We start from the raw sequence: 24,866 nt of genomic DNA on the forward strand, positions 1-24,866 counted from the left end.
GTTCTGAGGCTAAGCCAGCATCGAGTTATGCTCTGTCTTATGCAGACTTTTATTTTTTTAAACAAAGAGAGAGAGGGGCAAACCATAAGAGGCTTTTTAAAAAGATTTTATTTATTTATTTGACACAGAGAGAGAGATAGCAAAAGAGGGAACACAAGCAGGGGGAGTGGGAAAGGGAAAAGCAAGCTTCCCACTGAGCAAGGAGCCCAACGTGGGGCTCAACGTGGGGCTCAACCCCTGGACTCTGGGATTGTGACCTGAGCCAAAGGCAGACACTTAACAAGTGAGCCACCCAGGCTCCCCTCTATCTTATGCAGACTTAATGTAACTAGAGCTTTCTCTGAAACGTCCCCCATTCTATTGTTAACCTTTCCCTACCAGTTTCTAGCTAGACTGGAGCTGACCTTTCTGGAAGGGCTGGCCCATTTTATCGAGAGAGAGACAGACAGTGAACTTTGTTGAAATGAATAGCTTAAAGTTTAAAACTTTTGAAAATAAATAACGTATTTGAAAGGAAATAAAAAAATTGTCTAGGAACTTATTTTGGTTAATTTACTTTTTTTTTTTTTAACTACGTAGCTCATTTCTTGGTAATTTATGGAGGCAAAACCATTTTTCCCTCATAGGAAATAAAGAAATACACGTTGATACCTCACTTTAAAAATATGCTTTGTGTAAATGAGATGACACACATGAAAGAAGGCACCTAGCACAATGTTTAGTCTATCTTTTCTTTATAAAAGGAACAAACACACTTTATTTTAACGAACTCGAGCTCAGTAGAGATGGGATTGGGAGAAGTACCAAACTTTTCAACACTACCGGTCTAAGCTGAAGTGATGATGGCCATGTCTTAGGTAAGTCAGGTTGGCACATGACATAGCTCCCATGATGGTCCCCAGAGGGAGAGACCTCTCAAGTGGACGATACTGTATAGACTCCATGACCCTTGGTGGCAGGCTATCCAAACTGATGTTGAGAACTTCCTGGCTTGGAATAAAAGCATTGGGGAATGTGTCTGCTTGAAAGACAGAGAATGAGAAAGGTAAAGTGCAGAGGAGAATCTGTTTCCTGGATGTTGTTCAGGGGTGTAAACTTGCAATTAGTAGGTATAAAGGTCTTGGAGATCTTAGGCACCATAGGGTGGATACAGACAACAAGATTGTCTTATAATCATCGAACTTGCTAAGAGTCTAGATCTTAATTATTCCAACCACAAAAGAGAAATGGTAATTATGCGATAGAGATTCTATCTCTACATGACAATCACATTATAATAGATAAATGTATCAAATCAACATGTCTCCCTCTTACATTTACATCGTGTTATATGTGAAATATATTCCAATAAAAAACACACACAACAAACTTCTATTTCTATTTCTGTAATGAAGTTTCTCTTAGTGAAAGTATGTCCTTTGGCATGCATGTCCTTTGTGGAGAGAGGTATTACTCATTTTGTTTTCCCAAATATCAATTATGTATCTGTGCATCTCTTTATATATTGGTATATACACACACCGGATACACACAGAGACCCACATTCACACAGAATTAAAACCCTACATATATTCCTAACATACTATTTCAGGTGTAGCTATTTCTGCCTCCCATGTTTTATCTTTCTTGCTCTCTTAGACCACTGTGTGAGCACTCCAAAGAACACTGTGAGTCTGTGCTTGGGATCGTGGGCCTACAGTGGCCTGAAGACACAGATTGCAATCAGTTTCCAGAGGAAAATTCAGACAACCAAACCTGCCTAATGCCCGATGAAGCTGTGGAAGGTTAATTTTTAAATCAATTACTATGGGCTATCTAACATGGATGACTCTATCATCAGCTACCTTCTCAAGGTTCTCTGTTGTTAGTGTTCTTATTGTGTTCTAGTTGTCAATCAGGCTGCATGGGTGAGTGAATCTGTGAACTTGGTTACATTGCAAACCTTGGTGCTCATCTGTTAGACATTGTCTTCATTTTAAAAATAAATTGCAGAGATGTATTTAATATTTCAGGCATTTATCTTAACCATACTCAACTCATAGAGCCCACTATATGTGCATGCTGCTTTTATACTAAGGGGTCCTAAGGGTAGTGGTGAGCATCAAGCCCTGGTTACTTCAAGCTTAAAGCATTTAGAGACCTTGGCAACATAGGATCATCAGGTAGAGAAATGGAATCAGGGACCTGCCCACCATGAGGGAAGGATTAGAACAGGAAACAATTTTGGCACATTAAGGGCAGCTGGATAGTTAGAAGTCTTGGCTCCATGGGCTACTTCAGGCTCTGGCGGTCCATTGAATGGACATGGTTGTCCATTCGGGAAGGTAGTTAAATACTGGAAAGCCTAACGACACTAAACAGCTGACTGGAGAGATGATGCCAAGGATGAAGGAGAAAGATCCTGATAAGCAAATGGAGAGGGCCAACTTAACTTTGGTTGGTTCAGCTTTGCGGAAGACCATCTTATCTTCAAGAATAGCCCCTTGACAATAGCCCACACATAAATAGATAAATGAGCTGATGGCTCCAGGCTTTCTGTCTAATGAAAATAACATGGCTCATTGCTTTGAACAGAATGCTCACCTAGTCACTTCAAGTGTGGCTCTGGACGGTGTGTTCTGGCTACCAGAAGATGTGATGGCCAGGCTGACTGTGACGATGACAGTGATGAAGAAAACTGTGGTATGTGTGAAATGACACTTTTCTTGAACATACAAGAATGCCTGGTTAGGATAAAGGACTGTATATAAAAATGTCAGCTGTTTACTTATGGTCATAAGTGGTGATGAGGATTGAATGCTAATGCATTTACTTTTAATATTACCAAATGACAAGGTATGAAGCAATAGGTGTTTTTCCTATTAACTCTGTTGATTTTCCCTAAGTTATACTTCTGTTTATAACCTTGATGATATATGTGCAAATCCTTAGTAAAACGAGAAGCACTTCACAAATGTAAGGGATTATTTTTATTATTAGAGATACAAAGCAGTTGTCACCTGTTTAAAGTCAGAACGATAGTGTCTTTGCATATGATTTCCATGTTGTTAAGTGGGCATCTAGATACACAAAGACAGAGTTCAGGCTCCAACATTCAAATTTAATTGGAATTCATTTTCATGCCCTCTCTGATTTTTGTCTCTGTCAGCAAAGGATAAAACTCTTTCTGACATTTCTGCACTGAGTTCCAAAATCACCAATGGAAAGGCCAGAAATGCCAATGGTAATTTGAGTGGAGCTAATTCCCATTTTATTTTCCGGCAAACCTCTGTACTTGTAACCTCAGAATGTGTCAGGGAATAGAAAACCGGCAATGCTCTTTACTAAGCAATATTCTGGAATAAAGCAAAATGATTGAAAGGCTATCCAAAGAAAAGTTTGGTTATGATCATTTACCTTGTTCTGCTTATAAATGAATTGACACTCTTTGTCTTTAAAAGCACAAAGAGCAATACATCTTTTGAAATAGTTTTATTCTTTTGGCCTTTGAGGTATGAAATATTTCCTTGCTTCCCAAAATGAATTTTCCGTAGTAGACATTGCCCTTCTGGTCTAGACAAAATGTCACAAGCAATAAACCAAAATCCTATCAGTTGCTATAAATATGGACAAGAGCATCCTCTAGAAAATTAGACCTGTCAGAAAGATGGTACAATGGCCAGGGGTAATTTTGTTAGAGAAGAACATCCAGTGTTTTGAGAAGGTACTGTTGTTTGCTTGTTTGTGGTCTTTATGTAGAGAAATAAATCCAAACTCATTGAATATTCCTATATAAATGACTTACTGAGAATCTATTGGATTTGTTTGCTAAACTATGACTGCAATGGATTATGGTATTCTGAGATGCAATTTAAAATGGATTATCTTTGATAGTTTAAAGAGATTACATGGTACTCTGCTGGGCTGGCGAGGCCTAAATCTGTATGTAGTAGGGGACTAAATATTTGAGAAATGTAAAAACTTAGTTTTAAATGGTCTGAGTCTTTGAATATATTCTGCAAAAAGAAATGCAAAGCACTATAGGGTTTAAATGATCCTACATTGTCAGGTTTCTAGGTGAGCCGTTGAGTTTTTATCAAGACTTTATTCACACAATTAAAGGTACAACAGAATGATAGAGTCAGTGGTCTAATCCCTATCAACACTCAACATATTGGTGGCACTACTGAGAGAGAGCTCTAGTGAAGGAAAGTGAAGAGTGGGAGAGAAATTAATTCATTTGGAGTTACATTCATTGCTCCAACAGCGTTCACTTATGAGAAAACTCTCATTAAGTTTTTCAAAGTGACTGATGATAGAAATTTTACATATATTTACCTTTGGGATATAGGCACACACTTGAATGGGCATGTCCAGTGGTCTGGGAGAATGAGACACTTAAAAAGCAAATGAAGAAGTCACGCTGAAGAGGGCCTAATGAAGGACTATTGGGAAATCACCCAGTTCCCACTTGTCATTTTCTCAGTTGTCCCTCTATTCCCATGGGCATGCGTGGTACCATCTGGTGATGCGAACACCAGCCCCACGGAAGCTGAGTTTCAGCCCAAGCTTCACATGTTTCTGATTTATTCTGTCCATTGTGGAGTTTAATGCATTTAAAGGCTTGGGCTTTACCGAATAATGTGATAATTAACTATTCACTCTCACACACTGCAGATCCTCCAGAACTTCTAAAAATAGTATGGGGTTTTCCTCTTAAAAACAATACTTGTTTCATTTATCTATAAAATAATTGATGTGTTGGAAATTTATTTTGTATTTCTTTGGCAAATCTGCAGGAGGAAAACATGGTAGCCCAAGCACACCGTTTATAAATATGCTTTTAAGATACAGATTTCCCCTGCTATCCGAAAGTAGAGCATTCCGATGAAAACTTTCACAAGCCAAAATTATGTAAAGTGAAGAAGCAATTACCATTATGTGGTAATGTGGAAAAAATTTTGACTGTTCCCAGGCCCTAAAAATATCCTTCCTTAGGCTTTTCTAAAGCTACCACACATCTTGCTAATGGATGTACAAAATAAATCGAGATAAAGCAGAGTTGCCCACAAAGGTCAAAACTATGGTGGCTTGATGCTGAGATGCTGAGTGTAGTTCTCCTGGAAGGCGCTTGGGGGCGCTACTCGCTGCTCAGGGTGCACGCTGCCTGTGTAAAGCCTCACTGCCAAGCAAATGCTGAAGCTATTTTCCTTCTTCGCTGTTTTTCGTAAAAGCGAAAAGCTTCTTTGGCTTTCATTCGGTTAGAGAAAATAGTTACTAACGTAGGTCTTCCGTAAAAGCGAAGTGGCATGATGCGAACTTTCGAAAAGTGGGGAATACCTGTATATGCATTAGCCTTTAGCAATGGGCAATGTTGCTCTGAAGGGTCTCCTGCTTTTGTGGTACATTTTTGTTGTTGAGGTTGTTTTGATGGTGTGATCGCTAACGTAAACAACCGCTGAAAACACTGTCGGTGTTTTCAGAGATGTTTTCGGCAAGGATTTAGAAGAATTATACAAACTGGAACACATCGTTCCAGCATCGCTTCATGGGAGGGAAGCCTTGAAAAATGGGAGCGATTTACAGAGTCACCGCTGTGTCAGGACAGAAGCACTTTGTCGTCTTAGAAAAGGTTGATGGCTTATCATTCATTGAACGTATATGCTCTATGGATGGAGCTGTGTGTAAAACTAGCAACCTGATGACAAGTTGATTTTCAACGTAACATTTTCCAAGCACTGATACCTAAGCAGTGAAGGAAAAGGTGAAGATCCGGTCAAAGACGTGAACAGGAATGGCATCAAAGAAAGGACAGCTGAGGGAAATAACAATGGGTTATGTTTCTGGGCTTTGCCTTCATGCAGAGATTTGAGTTGGTGAGACTGAGGTTCGATTTTGCTCGGCCGGTGTCCACGATTTGGGTGGGCTACCAGCAGAAGCAAGGTGGAACCTGGGCCGTGGTGTGAGCAGCGAGTCTTCTCAATGGGGGCAGTTAAAGGAGAATATAGCGAAGACAGTTTCATTATATTTACTAGAGAAATAAGACCCTTTATTACACAAACACAGCATCACAATTACTCATTGATCACTACTCTATATAAAAGGGTATACACCATACGGAGAAAGATAGACAACAGTACAAATCCCCAAGTGTCATTAGGTGCCTTTCTGTTTATCCTCAAATGATTAAAAATCATTTCATCCTCTATCTTTGATCTCCTCTAAGGCTCCAGTAAAATAAAATCTTTAAATATAACCTTTTCTTGGGATCAAAGCACCTTTAGGCTATGTTCAAAGCCTCTGACTCTGATATTTGTGGGCTGTACAGCTTGATTTTAAAATTTTTCCAAAAGACCTTTTTTTCTATCCATTTGGACCCTTGAAAGTATTTGTACAACTTCTCACAGAGGATAGCTTACCTGGCATTTTTAGCCAATAGTAGTCTCCATGCCTAGATTTCTCTTTGCTTGTGGAAAACCCTGACTTTGCTCTGACTAGTCCATATCACGTCAGATACCCACAAATGTGCTTTCGGGATGAATCTTCGGGATGGATCTCTAATCACTCAGTAGGGTTTAATTTTTCCATGTTAAGGAAGGGACATTCTCCTTCCCTTGAGGTATTTTGCTACTCGGTTAATTGCTTTGCTGTCTTATTTGGCATCTTGGGCAGGCAGCCTGAAATGGCAGGGAGGGCTCTGTGTAGACCTAGACTTGGATTTAAATCTCAACTCAGCACGCAGAGGCTGTGTGACTTTTGGCCAGTCACTTACTCTGGGCCTCAGTTTTCTCACCTGTAAAATGTAGAGAACACCCAGTTTATCCTCCCAAGCTTGGAATGCTTATAACAGGCTTTATTCATTCCTCAGAAGGCAATAACTAAGCACCCATCTGCCACGGTGCTAGGATATCCAGGAAACGACTCCCCTCAAAGGTCACCCAGGGGTCTCCCTGGGGGGTAGGAGTCCTCTCTTGCTTGGTCTGGTCTCTGGCAGACCAAGGCCTTGGGTTTGGCAGAAGAGAGCAGGCTGGCCTGTCGTGTCCGAAGCAAGAGCCAGGCAGAATCCCTGGTTCACGTAGTAGACACGGGCAGCCGGGTGGTGTTTCATCCTGAAGACAGTGCTTATCTGGGGGTACAGGTCCCCATCTCCGGGATTAGTCATCAAAGGGGGCCCCCAGCCTGTAGTTTAAAGCCCTTTCCACCACCCCATCCTGCCTCCTCATTGGGTCCTAGGCCGGCGCATGCTGAAGAGGATGATATGGGGATGTCACCCCTAAACAGGGGAGGAGTGGGGAGGGGCTGCTGAGGAATTGGGAGCCCTGTGGTCTGTACTGGTGTTGCTGCCCCTGACGGTCAGGCCTGAGACGGGTGGGGAGGCAGGTCCTCTGTTGGGGCTGCTGTAGGTCTGCTGCTGATCCTTGAGATTGGGGCTCCATCTCCCAGGGTTGCATACTCTGGAGGGGCCTTCCCACCCGCTAGGCCTGAGCCTCACTGCTGCAGCTCCTGTCGTGCACCCAAGACGGCTAGATCCAGTCCGTTCCAGCCTCAGCCAGTCCAGGACCCAGATTCATCTTGCCCCTTGCTCTTCTGACCCGTTCCTCCCTGAAGATACTTTTTATTTCATGAAGCTCAAATTAGCAGACCTAATGAGCATACCTCCTCACCCGGTATTTGCCTGAGAGATTTTTCCAGGACAAGAAGCATCAGCTTTAGGATGGTTTGCTGCCTTTACCTATGATGACAACTTTTTTGGTAGAGAAAAAAGGGTGCCCCAGCTCAGGTGGGACCTGCCTCTGGTCGGGGGAGGCTGAGGGATGGAGTATGTGAAGAACCCAGCACAAAGCTTAGCACACTTAGTGTGAAGCAGCATTTGGTTTGTCTGGGATGCAGGTGGTTCATGGAATGAGGGACAGTTAGTGCTGAGAACAGGCAGGTCCTGGGCAAGCTGGGGTGAGTTGGTCACTTTAGCAACACACCGTGGGTGTTGTCTTTATCTCTGTGCTGGGGTGGTTGTGATTCTGACTTCAATAGTTATTTGGTTTCGTAAGCGCAGCTGCGTGAAACACCCCACCCCCTTCATACCTGTCTTTAATTTTTAGTGGAGTCATACTCTTTTCATTTTAAAGCATACATTTAAAACAGAATTACACCAAAGATGTCACTTTAAAGGGACAGTTTATTTATTCCTTCACATAATAATAATGCTACCTTCCATGTGACTAATGTCTTGACCTCTTCATCTTACTTCATTTATGTTCACCCTAACTCCACAGAAGAGGTATTAGGACACATGAATTTTTATTAGAAAAGAGAAGATCCAGGAGGGTAAGTTAATGCTTGTAGAGGACTCATTTAATCTGTAGGGCAACCCTATGTAGCAAGCATTATTATTACTATTTTAGAGCTATGGAAACTGAGGTTCAGAGAAGTTAAGTAACTATCCAAGGTTGCACAGCTAGTGAAATCAGAGCTAGGATTCAAATTCAGGTATCTGACTCTAATGCTGTCCTTCCCTTGCTTTCTACCCCTCAGGCACATGGTTCATTCTCATTTTACAGAGGACTGCAGCTAAGGACTTGCACCTGGACCCCAACTGGATCTTTCTCTATAAGGCTGTGATTTGGAAACATTTATTTATTTTCTCTAAATCTCAGTTTCCTCACTTATAAAATACTGATCATAATACTGACATTGTGGTATTATTATAAGAATTAAAACTAATTTATAATGTGGATACATAGTGGATAGTGAATATTATCTTACTATTATTATTATTACTGAGGATGCAGGTCTTACTTATGTCCCAGAAAATCTACTTTTATGGTTTTTCATCAGCTCATTCCAAAGGTCCAAGTTCTCCAGAGTTTAGGAAGGGTAGCACGTGAATAATCAGAAAGACTCATGTTGTTTTCTCTCATTCTTTACTAACAAGTGGTATGGTTTGTGACAAGACTGTTAACTGATGTCTGTATCTGCTGCTAGATGAGACTCCAGATAATATTCCCATGAGTTCCTGGAATAGATATCTCTGGGCCTAAGACCATTCCAGATGTACAGCTAGTGAAACACTCTCACTGTTTATTTCCTATATTTTTGAATGGTGAAACACTTTCAATCTAATTTTAGCTCATAATAAAAATTTCTAGTGACCTATTTTGATAACTCTTTTCTTTTTTTAATTTTTTTAAAAGATTTTATTTATTTATTTGACAGAGAGAGACACAGCGAGAGAGGGAACACAAGCAGGGGGAGTAGGAGAGGGAGAAGCAGGCTTCCCGCTGAGCAGGGAGCCCAATGCGGGGCTTGATCCCTGGACCCCGGGATCACGACCTGAGCCGAAGGCAGACGCTTAACGACTGAGCCACTCAGGCGCGCTTGATAACAATTTTCAATGAGAATTTTGAAAAAAGCAGATTTTTTCTTATAACGGGTTCCAAGAAACATGAGTCAATCATATACAAAATTTCTCTGAATTATTTGTAGTAGGTCAAATAGGAAATAGCATTTTTAAAGAAATACCTTATTTGATCACTGCTTTGCACTTCACTCACCTTAAACTGAATGATACTTTCCCGGGAAGGGAAGAGACTTTTGGTTCCTTACATGAAAGGAAGTTCCATTTAAAATCCACGTGTGTTGAAGGCCTGTCGAGTGCTAGCCGCTGTTGTAGCATGAGGGGAGGGGAAAGGAACCCAAAGATGAATGCCATGGGGACTCTTCTTCATGCACCTCGCAGCCTGGTAAGGACCATGGATCCCACTGGAGTGACGAGAACACATTAGACTCTTGGCATGTTTTAGCAGATGTGTGAAATGCACTGCATTTGATTCAAATGGCATTTTTCAGTTCATTGCAAGTTCTTGCTATTTCATAGGCAAATTACAGTTCAAGCTTATAGTCCTGATCTCGTGCAAATTACGTTCATTTCTCATATTAATTGATGAAGTTGATCTCCTTAGATCTCTTAGACTATGTTACTGAAGTGACAGCTTTTATACCTGGCTCTTAGTTTTGTAGGTATTTGGCAGAGGAGACACCTCTTAGTAAACACACAGATGGCCTTTCCATTTGTTGACTGAAATTACATTTTAAGGTAATATGCATTTAAATCACTAGGTTTTGGCATATTTACTTAAAAGCATAACATCATTTTATAGATGAGTCTTATATGTTAGCAAATTGACTCAGAAAGCAAAAGGAACAGCTAAAAATGAGCATTAATGTATAGTTACTTTTTCATTTTTTCCCCATTTCCCATATGTCACTTGATCTTCTCTTAGGAGAGCTGTCCTATTTATATGGCAGTATGGAGATTATTGAGTATTTCTACTCTCAAAATTACCTTTTTCATAGTATACAGAAGTCAAGACTTTTTAGGAAGAAAGAAATCATGCCTTTGTGCTATAATTTTTGTACATTGCTTGATCAAATTCATCATTATTTTGATGTCTATGTCTATTGCAAATAACCTTTTCTTCTGTCTCTAGGCTGTAAAGAGAGAGATCTTTGGGAATGTCCATCCAATAAACAATGTTTGAAGCATACAGTCATCTGTGATGGGTTCCCAGACTGTCCTGATGGCATGGATGAGAAGAACTGTTGTAAGTGCCTACCTGCATTGCTCAACACAACTTTGTTTATGTTAAACATGGATTAGGGCTCATTTTGAATATAAACTAGAAATTCGGAAATATGTATCAAAAGCTTGTAGTATGTTCAGATCTTTTGACCGAAACTCCACTTACAAAAATACATGCAAGGACATAACCAAATGTATGTAAATTACATGCATGGTGATATTATTCTAGCATTATTTATCACATGCAAAAATTAAAACACCCCAAATATCCAAAATGAGGGGACATAAAATACAACCATAAAATTAAATAATATACAAACGTTAAAAATCAAATTAAAAGAATAATTCCTCCTGGGTTCATTAAGTGTCATTAGTTGAATGAAACAAAATATAAAATATTATGTGCGCTATTGTCCTAAGTTTTTAAAGTACATATAACCATGCATAGAAAAAGATCAGAAGGTCACAAGAAACAGTTTACAATGATTATCTCTGGGTGGTGGGATTGTTAAATTTTTGTGCTTTTCTGTCTTTCCTACATTTTCTAAATGAATGACCACCACTTTTAGAACCCCCCCAAAAATTATCTATCAAGATATTTTATCTTTTAGTAACAGAAAGCCCAACTCAGACTGACTTAACCAGTGAAAACATTTATTATATTTTATTACCATATGTATCAGATATGTCTTGTATTATCATATTTAAAAGTCAAGTGGAGGATGGATTCTTGAAGCTAGATGTGGGAGTTCAGCACCTCTTCTGTGATTCTTTTAGTTCAGCTTGACTTCACGCTGGTTCTACGAGGGTCAAAAGATGGCTGCCAAGAGCACCTGCGGTGCTATGCTTCCTTGATCATATCCAGTGGGAGGGAGTGATGATCTCGCCCTCATGTCTGGACTATCACTTAAGGATTCACTCAGATTGGCCAGGTTTGAGCAAGGTTCTGGCTAGCCTTCAGGGATCTTTGTATGGATTAGAAAAGATAACCACATAAATAGCTCGATCACAAAAAGAAGCACCCCTTAGGGAGAACCAATGAGAAAAGATGCTGTTTCCTTCAGGCTGCCCCTGTCCCAGGCTAGGATGCATGATCTGGCCAACAGGGTTTGGGTGGGAACTATCTTGGAAGGCACAACCCATGAAATGGTAGGCCAAAACTCTGATCTTGGGTCACATGTTTACTGTTGGACTAATAACTTTACCCAGAAAAGAAAAATAGTTGTGGTTAGAAAATGCTTTGTCTGAATGACACTAATCGGGGTCTTCTGGGACTGTGGGGACCTGAACAAAATCAGGTCCCCTTAAAAAAGGAGAAAGAAAGGAGATGGATGTTAGGTAGGCAATTAAAGAGTGTCGCTATAATTTCTTTTTTCTTTTTTTTTTTTTTAAAGATTTATTTATTTGAGAGAGAGAGAACAAGCGGGTAAGGGGCAGAAGGAGAAGAGAGAGGAAGAGAATTTTAAGCCGACTCCCCGCTGAGAATGGAGCCAGACACAGGGCTCAATCTCACGAACCCTAGATTATGATTGAGCTGAAATCAGGAGTTAGATGCTTAACCAACTGAGCCACCCAGGCGCTCTGATAGTAGAGATTTTAATTTTTTATTTTATTTTATTTTATTAAAGATTTTATTTATTTATTTGACAGAGAGAGAGAGAACACAAGCAGGCAGAGTGGCAGGCAGAGGGAGAGGGAGAAGCAGGCTCTCCGCCGAGCAGGGAGCCAGATGTGGGGCTTGATCCCAAGACCCCACGATCATGACCTGAGCCGAAGGCAGCCGCCCAACCGACTGAGCCACCCAGGCACCCCAGTAGAGATTTTTAAGGAATAAACATTATCCATATATGTGGACAGAGCTTGTTTCCATCCTGTGGTTTCTTCATTCTGCTCAGCCCCAGTGCTTGGCTCAGGCCACTCCAGACTTCAATCCCATTCTCTCAATTCCTGGAATTTCTGCTGCTCTGGGTACCACTTTTTCAAGCCTAGTGTTAGAACTAGACAATGCAGTCACTTGGAGATGGTAGCATTGTTTAAATGCTTGCTATTTGACTGGATTGGCATCTGTGGTATGAGTTTTTACCAGTTCTGTTATTCTGTCTTGATACCTGTTCGGAGGCCCCAGTGACCACAGCTTTCCTACCTTACACGCTCCTGGGACAGATGATAATGTGCATCTTAGTGAGACTCACACTCGTTTCTGAAATGTTTCCATCTTCTTGCTTCTTGTTCCCGGTGCTAGCATTTTGCCAGGATGATGAACTCGAATGTGCAAACCATGAGTGTGTGTCCCGTGAGCGCTGGTGTGATGGGGAAGCCGACTGCTTGGACAGTTCTGACGAGTGGGACTGTGGTGAGCTGCGTGTTTCCGCCATCGGCTGCATGCTCTAACACCTGTCAGCCATTGAAGCTTGATAAAGCCTAGATGACTTCACAGAGTTTACTGACCAGTTTCACCTGTTTTGTTTAGTGATGATAAAAGCTGGTGGTAGATTAACATAACATAATAAAATTAAATTTAAAAAAAAAGAAGAAAGAAAAAAACACACGCCAAGGCTTAAATGTGTGTAAAATGTTATGGAGTCAATTATAAGCCTTATGTAAATTACATTTGGAATAAAAGTTTTTATTACACTGGTGTAAAAAAAAAAAAACAAAACCTGGCAGTAGTGATTCATATATGTTGTTTCCAACTCACAGAACATCTCCCCCTAAATTATCTTGCTGTTTGAAATGTCTATGTGATATGTAAAAACATTTGGGTTCAAATTGTTATGACCATGTGACTACTAGAATACAATTTTTAAATTCTTTTTTATCACCCAGCTTCAACAATTACCAATATTCTGTCATTCTTATATCATCGACACCTCCTAGAATAGGGTATTAAAGTGGATCTTCCATCTTCCCTGTAGTCTTGCACCAGATCCAAATGAGACGACTATTTATCTAGTTCCTCACATGGACAAGACTTAAAAGTACCTCCCACCAGACCTCCAGTGTTACAATTTGTAAACTTGAGTTTGATTAATTCTATTTTCTATTTCTATTTCATTTTTTCAGTCTTCCACCACACTGAGAGCAGTGCTTTGCAGAGGGCAAGCATTCACCAAATGATTCTTAATTAAAATAAATAAAAACAAATGTATGCAAGTGAAGTGAAAGCATGTAGAGTTAGCATTTGGTTTCCTGAGGAGAAATGTTTCTAATTAGGATTTTCCTTTTTTTTTGTTGTTCTCCTCAGTGACCCTCTCTAAAAATGTGAGCTCCTCTTCGTTCCTGACGGCTCACAGATCTGCCATAGAACACCACGTGTGTGCGGATGGCTGGCAGGAGACGTTAAGTCAGCTGGCCTGCAAGCAGATGGGTTTAGGGTAAGGTCAGTAGTTTGTAGCACTGATGAATTTCTCAGAGGGCTTCGCGGAAGTTGGCAATAATATCTTCCTTCTGAATGCAGAGTGAGTTAGTGCTCTCCAGTAGAGCCCTTCAAAGCATGGGAAATGAATCAGGTGAGAGGACCACATTTAATTACAGGCACCTGCTTTGAAGAGACTGGGTGAAAACCTCCTTTGATAAAGCCTCCCGCTACAAGTAAATGGAAGTAATTGTATTTTAAGTACTTCTGAAAGGAAATGCTTTTGGGATTTGTAAAAGCACGAAGATGGTTTCTTCCTAGCAACTTGGATGGGGAAATCTTGAGATTTTTCTCCCAAGAGGTTATTGAAAATTCCTTTTTAAGCAACACACATTTTTTAATAAGTTGAGAAATAGGACTTAAAGTTGATGGTATTTCAGTTTACCCTAAGTAATTCAGGAAATGTTAATCAGGAAATAGTTGACCATTTTTGCTCCTTAGTAGAATGAAAAGACACTGACTCTGGCTTTGATACAAACAGACTGAAATCGATACTTTGAAAGTTGGATACTTGCTATTTTGTGGGGTTTTCTTTTTCAGTTCTATTGGGGATGAAAAGCAATAATTGAGGGTCTTAGATGTATATGTGAGTGTGTGTATTCACATATTTTTTTTCTTTTCAACTACTGATGTATGTGAGATTTGGGGGGGAAATGTGAAAATGATAGGAATCAAAGATAAAGGAGTTTTAAAATTCTAGAGTAAAAAAAATTGAGTAAATGTCATTTCCCAGGATTCCACTGGACAAACTTGAAATAATTTTACAATAATGAGTGATCCAATTCTGGGATAGCAACTAGCAGCACATTTTTCTTCTCCCCGTTTGAAAAATGTCCTAAATCCCAGTATCTTCAGCCCATTTTTCCCATTTAAAGTCCTACATCTTTGGAAAGTTGAGTAACTGATGCTAATCTGTAAGAAAAGAGCTTTCAACTTTGACAGAGTGGAAAAATGATATTTACCAAGATCCATTAAATTATACTTCATTTTCACAACATCCTTATGGTGTCTAAATGAAATGGATGTGATTATGATGAGAGATAAATGAAAAGTCTTTTGAATGAGCTTTATTTTCCTCTCACCAAGACACAGGTTATTTCTTATTATGAAAACTTAATTACATAATGATTGAAAATTCTACTGAGAGTTCTGAGGGAAAGTTGCAACCACAAAGATTTTGCCAGCAGAAAAATTCTTTTGACAAGTCACCCTGTTCTACTGCAAATAGGAGGGAAGGGATCTTATTTTAAATGTTCTCCTTGATATTACTTTGATTTTTTTTTCGCGTATTGGATTTACATTTTTTATTGTAATGAAATATACATAACAGAAAAACTCAGCATCTTAACCATTTTAAAGTGCAAATTCCATGGCATTTAGTATATACACAGAGCTGTGCAACCATCTCCATTATCTGGCTTCTTTCACTTAGCACAATGTTTTCATGCAACTATGGATCAGCTCCTGTTTATGGCTGAAAAAGATTCCATTGCATGGATACACCACATTTTTAAATCTGTTCATCCAATCATGGACACTTGTATGGTTTCCAGCTTTGGCTATTCTATGTGTATTGGATTTTTAGAAAGATTCTTACTCTATTTGCTCCATTTCCTTACAATAGTGGGAAAATGTTATTTTAATATATTAGACATTTAAAATCTAAAAGGACATTTAGATTTTTTAATTTATTATTATTATTTTTAAAAGATTTTATTCATTTATTTGACAGAGAGAGAGACAACGAGAGAGGGAACACAAGCAGGGGAGTGGGAGAGGGAGAAGCAGGCTTCCCACTGAGTGGGGAGCCCGATGTGGGGCTCGATCCCAGGACCCCGGGATCATGACCTGAGCCGAAGGCAAGCGCTTAATGACTGAACCACCCAGGCCCCCCCAGATATTTTTTAAAGATAACTTTATTTCACAGAAAGGCTAGGAAAATCTGAGAGAGCAGTGTGGCTGGAAAACCATAATCATTATTTGACTGAGTTAATGTGTAAGTAGTGATATGTCTTCCAAGGAAATGAGTAGGAAGGGTAATCTTAGTATTTTTGTACTTTTTGGTTGCCTTCAAGTTTACTCTTCAGTTTACTTGGGTGGCTCATGAATTGACAGAAGTCCGGAGAGCCAGGCTGGGGCAGGAACCAAGACAAGGGGCAAGATGAGGCCATTAATTCCTGCAGTAGGAATCTGCTCTGTTACCACTGTCCCTGGAGATCAGCTGCTGTGCTGCAATTTCACAATTCTGCCACTGACGCCTCAAACTCTAAGTAACCCTGTACCTTGAGTCATTTCCTCCAGATTCAAAGTCCTTACAGAAGAGTCTGTCTGGCCATGACTTGTCATTGACCTACACTCCAGCTGCCAGAGGGAGGGTAAAGGGAATAGCTGTCCCCCTTTAGCTTCTGGAGTGGAGTGCCTGCCTTTGTACCTTCAAACATACTCCACATCAGAAACTTGAAGTTTAAAACACAAGCCCAACTAGTTCTATTCAGTATCTCTTTCCTGTTGGTTTTTTAAGTATCTGCTGATGGGTCTTGACCTGGAGTAGGCATTGTGTGGAGGATGCAAAGGTAAATAACGTCATCCAAGAGCTTATAATGTAGTGAAACATTATAGAAACACCTGAGGAACAACCTAGAAACACATGAGGAAACAACCTAGAACATAAAGTTGGAAAAAACTTCCAGACTTTTTGTCAATGGTTTATGTAGGGCATAGCACATGACCTACCAATTAAAAGTATATAAGAAAAATATTCAGCTCTAATATTATCGTGATAGTATAATATACATTTATTAAGTCATTCATTTATTAATTCAGTAAACATTTATAGAGAAAAGCATTGTACTGTAGTGTCCAAAACTAATATACTTTAACTCTAAATGGGGGGAGGGCCCATTTTGGAGCTAGTTCATCAAAAATGCAGGTCTACACTGAATTACGTGTTTTGCAGGGCTTCTATTGAAATGCTTTCCTGATAGGGGCAGTCAATTAAAAAACACCTGCCCTTGGAGTTGTTCAGACCCAAATTATGCCTTCCAGGTCTAACAGCACAAATGCTCAGCTCTCAACTAAGTGCTTGCCCAAATGGGAAGATTGAGGGTTCTTTGCTGAATCTAAAAAACTTTTTACCCCCATCTGCAGATATTTTGAGTTTACCCCAGCCTGGAAGTATGATAACTATTTGATTAGACAAGGATATAAATCAACCCCTAAGTTCTCATGACAGTATATTGACTTTGCTACCTATATGTCCAGTATTAAAAACATATGGACATTTATTTAATCAACAATACAAATCAGAATTTAGACTGCCCTCTAATACTTGCCAAATGCTCAGTTGAGACATCTGGTATTTGAGGAAGTTGGTCTAAGGGAATGTGATTCTTTATGTCTCTTGGCTTCATAAACTTTATCTCTATATAAAACTGGATCATCTGGAAATAGGCTATTCTATTTTGACAAAAATTCCTTAATGGGGTTAGTTGCAATTTGATTTTATGCCCTAATCTTTTAGAGTTGATCAATAGAAGCAACATCTTCCAAAGAATGTTTCTTTGTCTTGGGCAAAACCACAGATAGCCTCAAATTATATTACCTAAGAGTCCCTGATGGAAGAATTTACGTTGGATTTTTTTTTTTTCCCTAAAGTGTACTCCCAGGAAAAAGCTTCTAACTTCAGATTTCATTTGTCATGTAGGGATGGTTTACTTATTGATGGACTTCCATGAAGCTCTAAGACAGACTAATCCTCTGTACTAGTAAATCTAGCCCAGGTGGCTGGTCCTGTGCATGTAAACCATAGAAAAGAAGCTCAAAATCTTATGGCCTTTTTTTTTTTTATTGCAATGTAATTCACATAGCATAAAATTCACTCTTTAAAAGTGTACAATTCAGGGGCGCCTGGGTGGCTCAGTCGGTTGAGCGACTGCCTTCGGCTCAGGTCATGATCCTGGAGTCCCTGGATCGAGTCCCGCATCGGGCTCCCTGCTCGGCGGGGAGTCTGCCTCTCCCTCTGACCCTCTTCCCTCTCGTGCTCTCTGTCTCTCATTCTCTCTCTCTCAAATAAATAAATAAAAATCTTTAAAAAAAATAAAAATAAAAAAATAAAAGTGTACAATTCAGTTGTTTTTAATATATTCACAATGTTGTGCAGTCATTACTACTGTCTAATTCCTTAACATTTTCAACTTGGAAAAGAAACCCCATCCCTCTTCGCAATCCCTCCCGTTTATCCTCCCCAAACCCCTGACAAACACTAATTTACTTTCCGTTTCTAGGGACTTACCCATTATACACATTTCATAAAAACAGGATTGTATAACTATATACCCTTTTTGTCTGGTTTCTTTCACTTAGCATAACGTTTTCAAGGTTCATCCATGTTTTAGTATATATCAATGCTTCATTCCTGTTTATGGCTGAATAATATCCCATTGTGTAGGTATATCCACACTTCGATTATCCATTTATCAATTAATGGATAGTTGAGTTGTTTCCATTTGTTGGCTCTTATGAAAATGTTGCTAAGAACATTCATGTAAAGTTTTTTTGTGAAAATATGTTTTCAGTTTCTCTTGGGTATATTCTTAGGACTAGAATTACTAGGTCAAATTTTTAATTTTTTTGAGGTACTGCCAAACTGTTTTCCAAAAGGGCTACACCAGCAATGCATGAAGGTTCCAATTTCTCCATATCCTTGTCAACACTTATTATTATTCATTTTTTATTATAGTCATTATCTGACTAAAAGAGATCGTTCTGGTTGTTATTGAGAATATGCTATAGGAAGGCAAGGGTAGGAGCAGGAATACTAGTTAGGAGGCCATCGAATAATCCAGGTGAGACATTTTGGTGACTCAGATCAGAATGGTAGCAGAGAACATGGTGAAAGTGATTTGATCCGGAATATATTTTAAAAGTAGAGCCAATAGGACTTCCTGACAGATTGGATGTTAATTGGGGATTGAGAAGCGTCAAGAAAGAGAAGAGTCAAGAATGACTGAAAGGTTTTTGGATTGAGCAACTGGAAAGATGGTACTGTCATAAACTAACATGGGGAATACTGTAGATGAAGCAGGTGTGGGAAGAAAGATCAGTTCTGTTTTGGACATGTTAAATTTGGGATGTCTATTAGACATCCAAATTGATATGCTTATAAGGCTTAAGTCTGGACTTTATTAGTGAGGTTTGAGCTGGAGCTAGATATTTGAAAGTCACCTGGATACAGATGATATAGATTTATGGGACTGGTGACATAACCAAGAGAGCAAGTTTAGACAGAAAAGATAAGAAGACCAGGGGCCGAGCCCTAATGTTAAGAGGGTGGAAGAAGAGAAGTACTAAAGCCAAAGGAGATGAGAGAGGACAACCCACAAGGTAGGAGGATGTGATATTCTGGAAACCAAGGGAAGAAAGTGTATCAAGGCAAGACAATGGTCATATATATCAAAAGCTGCTGAGAAGTCAAGTAAAATGAGGTCTGAAAACTGACTGTTGGTTTCAGCAATGTGTATGTCATTGACATGAGCAGTTTTAGTGGAGTGAGAGGGGCAAAAGCATAAGAGATAGTGAAAAGAGAGAAATAAAAGATAGCATAGAACTTTTTGAAGGGATTTTATCGCAAAGAGAAGCAAAGAAATGTGAGCAGGGAAGCAGATATGAGCAAAGAAATGTGGGGGAAGTAGGGTTAGAAGATGTTTGGTGGCTCCATTTCCCTGGAAGCACTCAGTATCCCATGGATAAATTATTAACAGAGACCTGCCATTGTAGGAACATGATGTTCAATTCCTATTGAATGTTTTTGTCCCTCCAAATTCATATGTTAATTCCTAATCTCAAATGTGAGGCTATTAGGAGGTGGGGCCTTTGGGAAGTGATTAGGCCATGAGTGTGGAGCCCCCATGAATGGGTTTAGTGTCCTTGTAAAAGAGACCGCAGAGAGCTCCCTCAACCCTTCTACCATGTGATGACATAGCAAGAAGATGGACATCTATAAACAAGGAAGTGGGCTTTTACCAGACACCAAATCTGCCAAGACCTTGATCTTGGATTTCTCAACCTCCAGAATTGTGGGAAATAAATTTCTGTTGGCTATGAGCTACCCAGTCTATGGTAATTTCTCAGAAGCCTGAATAAACTAAGGCAAAAATAAATCATTTCTGTCAAAAGTCTTCTTTCATTCCACCTATCTTTTTTAATCAAATAAGTTTGGACTATTTTACCCAATTAGTGAGCTCACCATAAACTAGTTTATCTTTCTTTATCTTCATGTCCCTTTAATATGTTCCTTCTCTTTCAAGACGGGCTTACCCTTTATTCATGTTCCATGGGCACATTCCTTCCTGCTTCTGCCTCTTTTGTCCATAAATGTCCATACATTTCCTGTCCAAATCCTCAGGCCTCACTCAAGCCCCATGACTTCTGTGAAGACTTTCTCATCTGCATGATGTTTTTTCCCTCTGCACTTCTTGTGGTACATAAAAATTGGTATTACACAATTCCCCTCTTAAGTCTACAGTGCCATATATCATTTTTATTTTTATTTTTTTCTTCTTTATTTCCCAGAAAGGTTATACAAAATAGTACTGGCTAATCTTAATTGTGTGCCAGGCTGCTCTGAGTCCTTGATATGTATTAACTCAATTTGTCCACCTTATAATCCTGTAATAGATGCAGTGTTGTTATTTCTACTTTACGTATGTGGAAATTGAGGCATAGATCAAGAAACTTTGCTAGGTCACGGAAAAATATGGTGCCAGGATGCAAGTCCAAGCAAAGGCAAAGGGCCTCTTGGGTATGACGAGTAGGTCCCTTGTGGCACCCAGTTATTCAGTAAACATGACCTGATTGATGTGGCCAACCAGCTTCTTACACATAAATCCCTTTTAGTATTGCTTTACATGAGATTTTTGTGGCAAGTCTTAATACCATATCACCTAATGATCTTATCATTGTGGCATTTTTTAAAAAGATTTTATTTATTTATCTGAGAGAGCAAGAGAGACAGAGAGAGAGCAGGAGCAGGGGGGAGGGGTGGAGAGAGAAGCGGACTCCACACTGAGCAGGGAGCCCGACGTGGGACTCAATCCCAGGACCCTGGGATCATGACCTGAGCCGAAGGCAGACGCTTTTTAAGTAGACAGTAGTGAGGAGGTGCAGCAGTGGGGAAAAGTCATCATGCAGGCGAACAAGAGAAATGTTTTTCACTTTTTGAAAAATCACTTATAGTAATAACTAGATTCTTGGCATATTCTAAGTAGCAGTTAGCTGAAACAAATCCATAGAGTGTTATTTTCTTTCACACAGAGGCTTCACAGTTTTTCTAGCAGACATGTAGCTTGGGCACAGGGAATTAAATCCTACATGATTCCAAGAAGCTGCTGGTTGAGTGCCTGGGTGAGAAGAAAATCACAGAGTCCGGTATGTGGCTGTACAGGTCCCTGGAACGTGCTATTCTGGGGTGAAGAAGAAGAAGAATTTTCCTGAAAAAGTGCTATATCCTAAAGGAAGTAAAAGTGTTTTTTAAGTTCTTCCATGAGACCACTGGGTATGAGGCTTTAATAAACAAAGCAAGGTAAGTCTATCAGTTGTCCTGAAAGCATTTCCATGTGATCACTATTAGCAGACTCTGCCAAGAATTTGGATATTTGTTAGCAAACTGAATCTCAAACTGTGTCAGTTGAGTTAATGAATATTTTATGGAATTAAAAGGAAACCTCTTGGTGGTGTAGAGAAATTCACTATTATTAACTAGAATGGAACTGTGTGGGATCCTGAATTAATCAGATTGGTTTTCTACTCTCTTACATTCCATTTTGTGGTAAAAAAGTTTATCATTGAAAAATAGATTTGTATCCTGATTTTTCAAATCAAAGATGGTTCTCCAGAAGTACTCTCAAGACTGAGCTTTTAGCCAAAAATATTGGGGCTGATGTGAGCAAGAAGATTCTAGAATGGGAAGAATCAATCTCCATAATATCTCTGAGGGCCTTGGATTCCCCAGTCATCGTAATGATTATAGCATTGCCATTGGACATGAATATGAGTAGTGAGTCCTAGGAAGTTAAGAACGTGATATACAACTTGAACGATCCATCAGGAATTGACCAAAGAGGCCTGTGTTATTTCTGTTAGGAGTCCTTATATGGCAGCTTACTCATTTTGGAACTTATACCGGGAGACTCCTGGTGATGACTAACTTTAGATCTGATATCTTTTGCATATTGTCTTTCAAACCTACTGAGATTTGGCTTGCTTTTACCTCCAAGGCAGGACCGCTGGTCAGCCATGACATTATCTGCATGGCAGACCCATTGGTCTTTTCTTATTATTTATATAGTTTGGGATCAAAATCCAGTTTCTTACTCTGGCCTGTAAGACACTGGCCCCTGCCTCCTCTCTTTCCTAGCATTCTCCACTTATCTGCTGAACTTTAGACACACCGACCTTATTACTGACGTTCAAACTGCAAACTCATTTCCAGCTCAGGGGCTTTGCCCTCACTGCCTTCTGCTTGGAATGTTGATCTGTAGACTTTCAGATGATCACCTCCATCTCATCGTTCATGTCTCAGCTTATACATCAACAACTTAAAAAGGTCCTTGGCAACCCTAAATGAAGCAGCTTTCACCCTCACCAAGTCTCTGTTTATTTTGTTTTCTTCAAAGCACAGCATCAGGAATTATTTTTAACACGTTTAATTTGTTCCTCTCACTAAAATAATAGCTCCTTGAGGAAGGGACTCCACCTAATACAACACTATTGTGTTGTCTCCTTTTCGGTTCTACCTTATTAAGCCCATAGTCATAAGTTTTAGCCCTTGTGCATCTGTCTGCATCATTTGTTTAAATTCTTCCAGGGTAATGTTCCTTCTGAGATCCAACTCACTTTATAGCAATATCAGCTTCAACACTCACTGATTAACCCAGTGTTTCTTTTATAAACATAAGTCAAATCTAATTTCTTTTCTTCACATTTTTATTTAAATTCTAGTTAGTTAATATATAGTGTAATACTGGTTTCAGGAGTAGAATTTAGTGATTCATCACTTATATATAATACCCAGTGCTCATCACAAATGCCCTCCTTAATACCCATCACCCATTTAGCCCATTCCCCACCCACTGCTCTCTGTCAACCCTCAGTTTGTTCTCTGTCCTTAGGAGTCCCCTACGGTTTGTTTCCCTCTCTCTCTCTTGTTTCCCTCTTCCCATATATTCATCTGTTTTGTTTCTTAAATTCCACATATGAGTGAAATCATATGGTATTTGTCTTTCTCTGACTAACTTATTTGGCTTAGCATAGTACACTCTAGCTCCATCTACATTGTTGTAAATGGCAAGATTGCATTCTTTTTGATGGCTGAGTAGTATTCCATTGTATGTGATATATATATATCACATCTTCTTTATCCATTCATCAGTCAATGGACACTTTGGCTCTTTCCATAGTTTGGCTACTATTGATAATGCTGCTATAAACATCAGGGTGCATGTGCTCCTTCAAATAAGTATTTTTGTATCCTTTGGGTAAATACTTAGTAGTGCAATTGCTGGCTCATAGGGTAGTTCTATTTTTAACCTTTTGAGGAACCTCCATACTGTCTTCCAGAGTGGCTGCACCAGTTTGCATTCCCACCAACAGTATAAGAGGGTTCCCCTTTCTCCACATACTCACCGATATCTATTGTTTCTTCTGTTGTTCATTTTAGCCATTCTGACAGGTGTGAGGTGGTATCACATCGTGGTTTTGATTTTTATTTCCCTGATAATGAGTGATGCTGAGCATCTTTTCATGTGTCTGTTAGCCATCTGGATGTCTTTTTTGGAAAAATATCTATTCATGTCTCCTGCCCATTTCTTAACTGGATTATTTGTTTTTTGGCTGTTGAGTTTGAGACGTTCTTTATATATTTTGGATACTAACCCTTTATCAGATATGTCATTTGCAATTATCTTCTCCCATTCTGTAGGCTGCCTTTTTGTTTTGTTGATTGTTTCCTTCTCTGTGCAGAAGCTTTTTATCTTGATGAGGTCCCAATAGTTGCTTCTGTTTCCCTTGCCTAAAATTTGTATGGAACCACAAAAGACCCTGAATAGCCAAAGCAATCCTGAAAAAGAAAAGCAAAATGATTCCAGACTTCAAGCTATATTACAAAACTGTAGTAATCAAAACAGTATGGTACTGGCAGAAAACCAGACACATAGATCAATGGACCAGAATAGAAAACCCAGAAATGGACACACAACTGTATGGTCAACTAATCTTTGACAAAGCAGGAAAGAATAGCCAATGGAAAAAAGACAGTCTCTTCAACAAATGGTGTTGGGAAAACTGGACAGCAACATGCAGAAGCATGAAACTGGACCCCTTTCTGTTGGGGTTAATGTAGAGCATGAAATAAGCCATAATACCCGGCTTGCTAAAATGTAACACGGAGGCTGTTAGGGGCAAGGGATGGTTTCAGAGAAGGGTGTAGGCCTTTGGAATGCCGAGGCCTGCGTGATCACTCTGCTGTAGGAATGCAGTGGGGAATTGCCTTCCCCGAAGCTTTCTTAGCCCAAACAGCAGCCCTGTGATCTAAGATGTATGCATTGTCCCTTAGTCTACGTTTAGCAGAACTCTTAGAACCCACAGATTAACATATAGTATCTTTCCTGTAAACAGATCCTCCTAGTTCCAGTAAGACCCCTTGTCACACATCATGTGCTTGAGGAATAGTGATAAGGATTTGTGATTATCCTGAAGTACCAATAAAACTGGGAGCAAAGAAGGGCAAAGTGTCTTCGTCTCTGAGCGTTGACCCCCTTGCCTTCTCCTCTCTTTCACAGCAAAGTTTGGAGTAATCTTTCACCTGTTTGTACAGGGATTGCTGGCCATTCCTGTCAC

General features: G+C 39.6%; 1 protein-coding gene across 1 annotated transcript in view; it reads left to right on the forward strand.

Annotated features, from left to right (window-relative positions):
* Positions 1-24,866, forward strand: part of CORIN (corin, serine peptidase) — a 229,131-nt gene that overhangs the window by 176,768 nt on the left and 27,497 nt on the right. Inside the window, exons 12-16 of the mRNA XM_021701616.1 lie at positions 1,639-1,784; positions 2,575-2,682; positions 10,467-10,580; positions 12,801-12,911; positions 13,803-13,932. Coding sequence (XP_021557291.1) covers positions 1,639-1,784; positions 2,575-2,682; positions 10,467-10,580; positions 12,801-12,911; positions 13,803-13,932 — 609 coding nt within the window. The remainder of the gene's footprint in view (positions 1-1,638; positions 1,785-2,574; positions 2,683-10,466; positions 10,581-12,800; positions 12,912-13,802; positions 13,933-24,866) is intronic.

The sequence above is a fragment of the Neomonachus schauinslandi genome, chromosome 2 (assembly GCF_002201575.2).
Source record: "Neomonachus schauinslandi chromosome 2, ASM220157v2, whole genome shotgun sequence".
NCBI classification, from domain to species: Eukaryota; Metazoa; Chordata; class Mammalia; order Carnivora; family Phocidae; genus Neomonachus; species Neomonachus schauinslandi.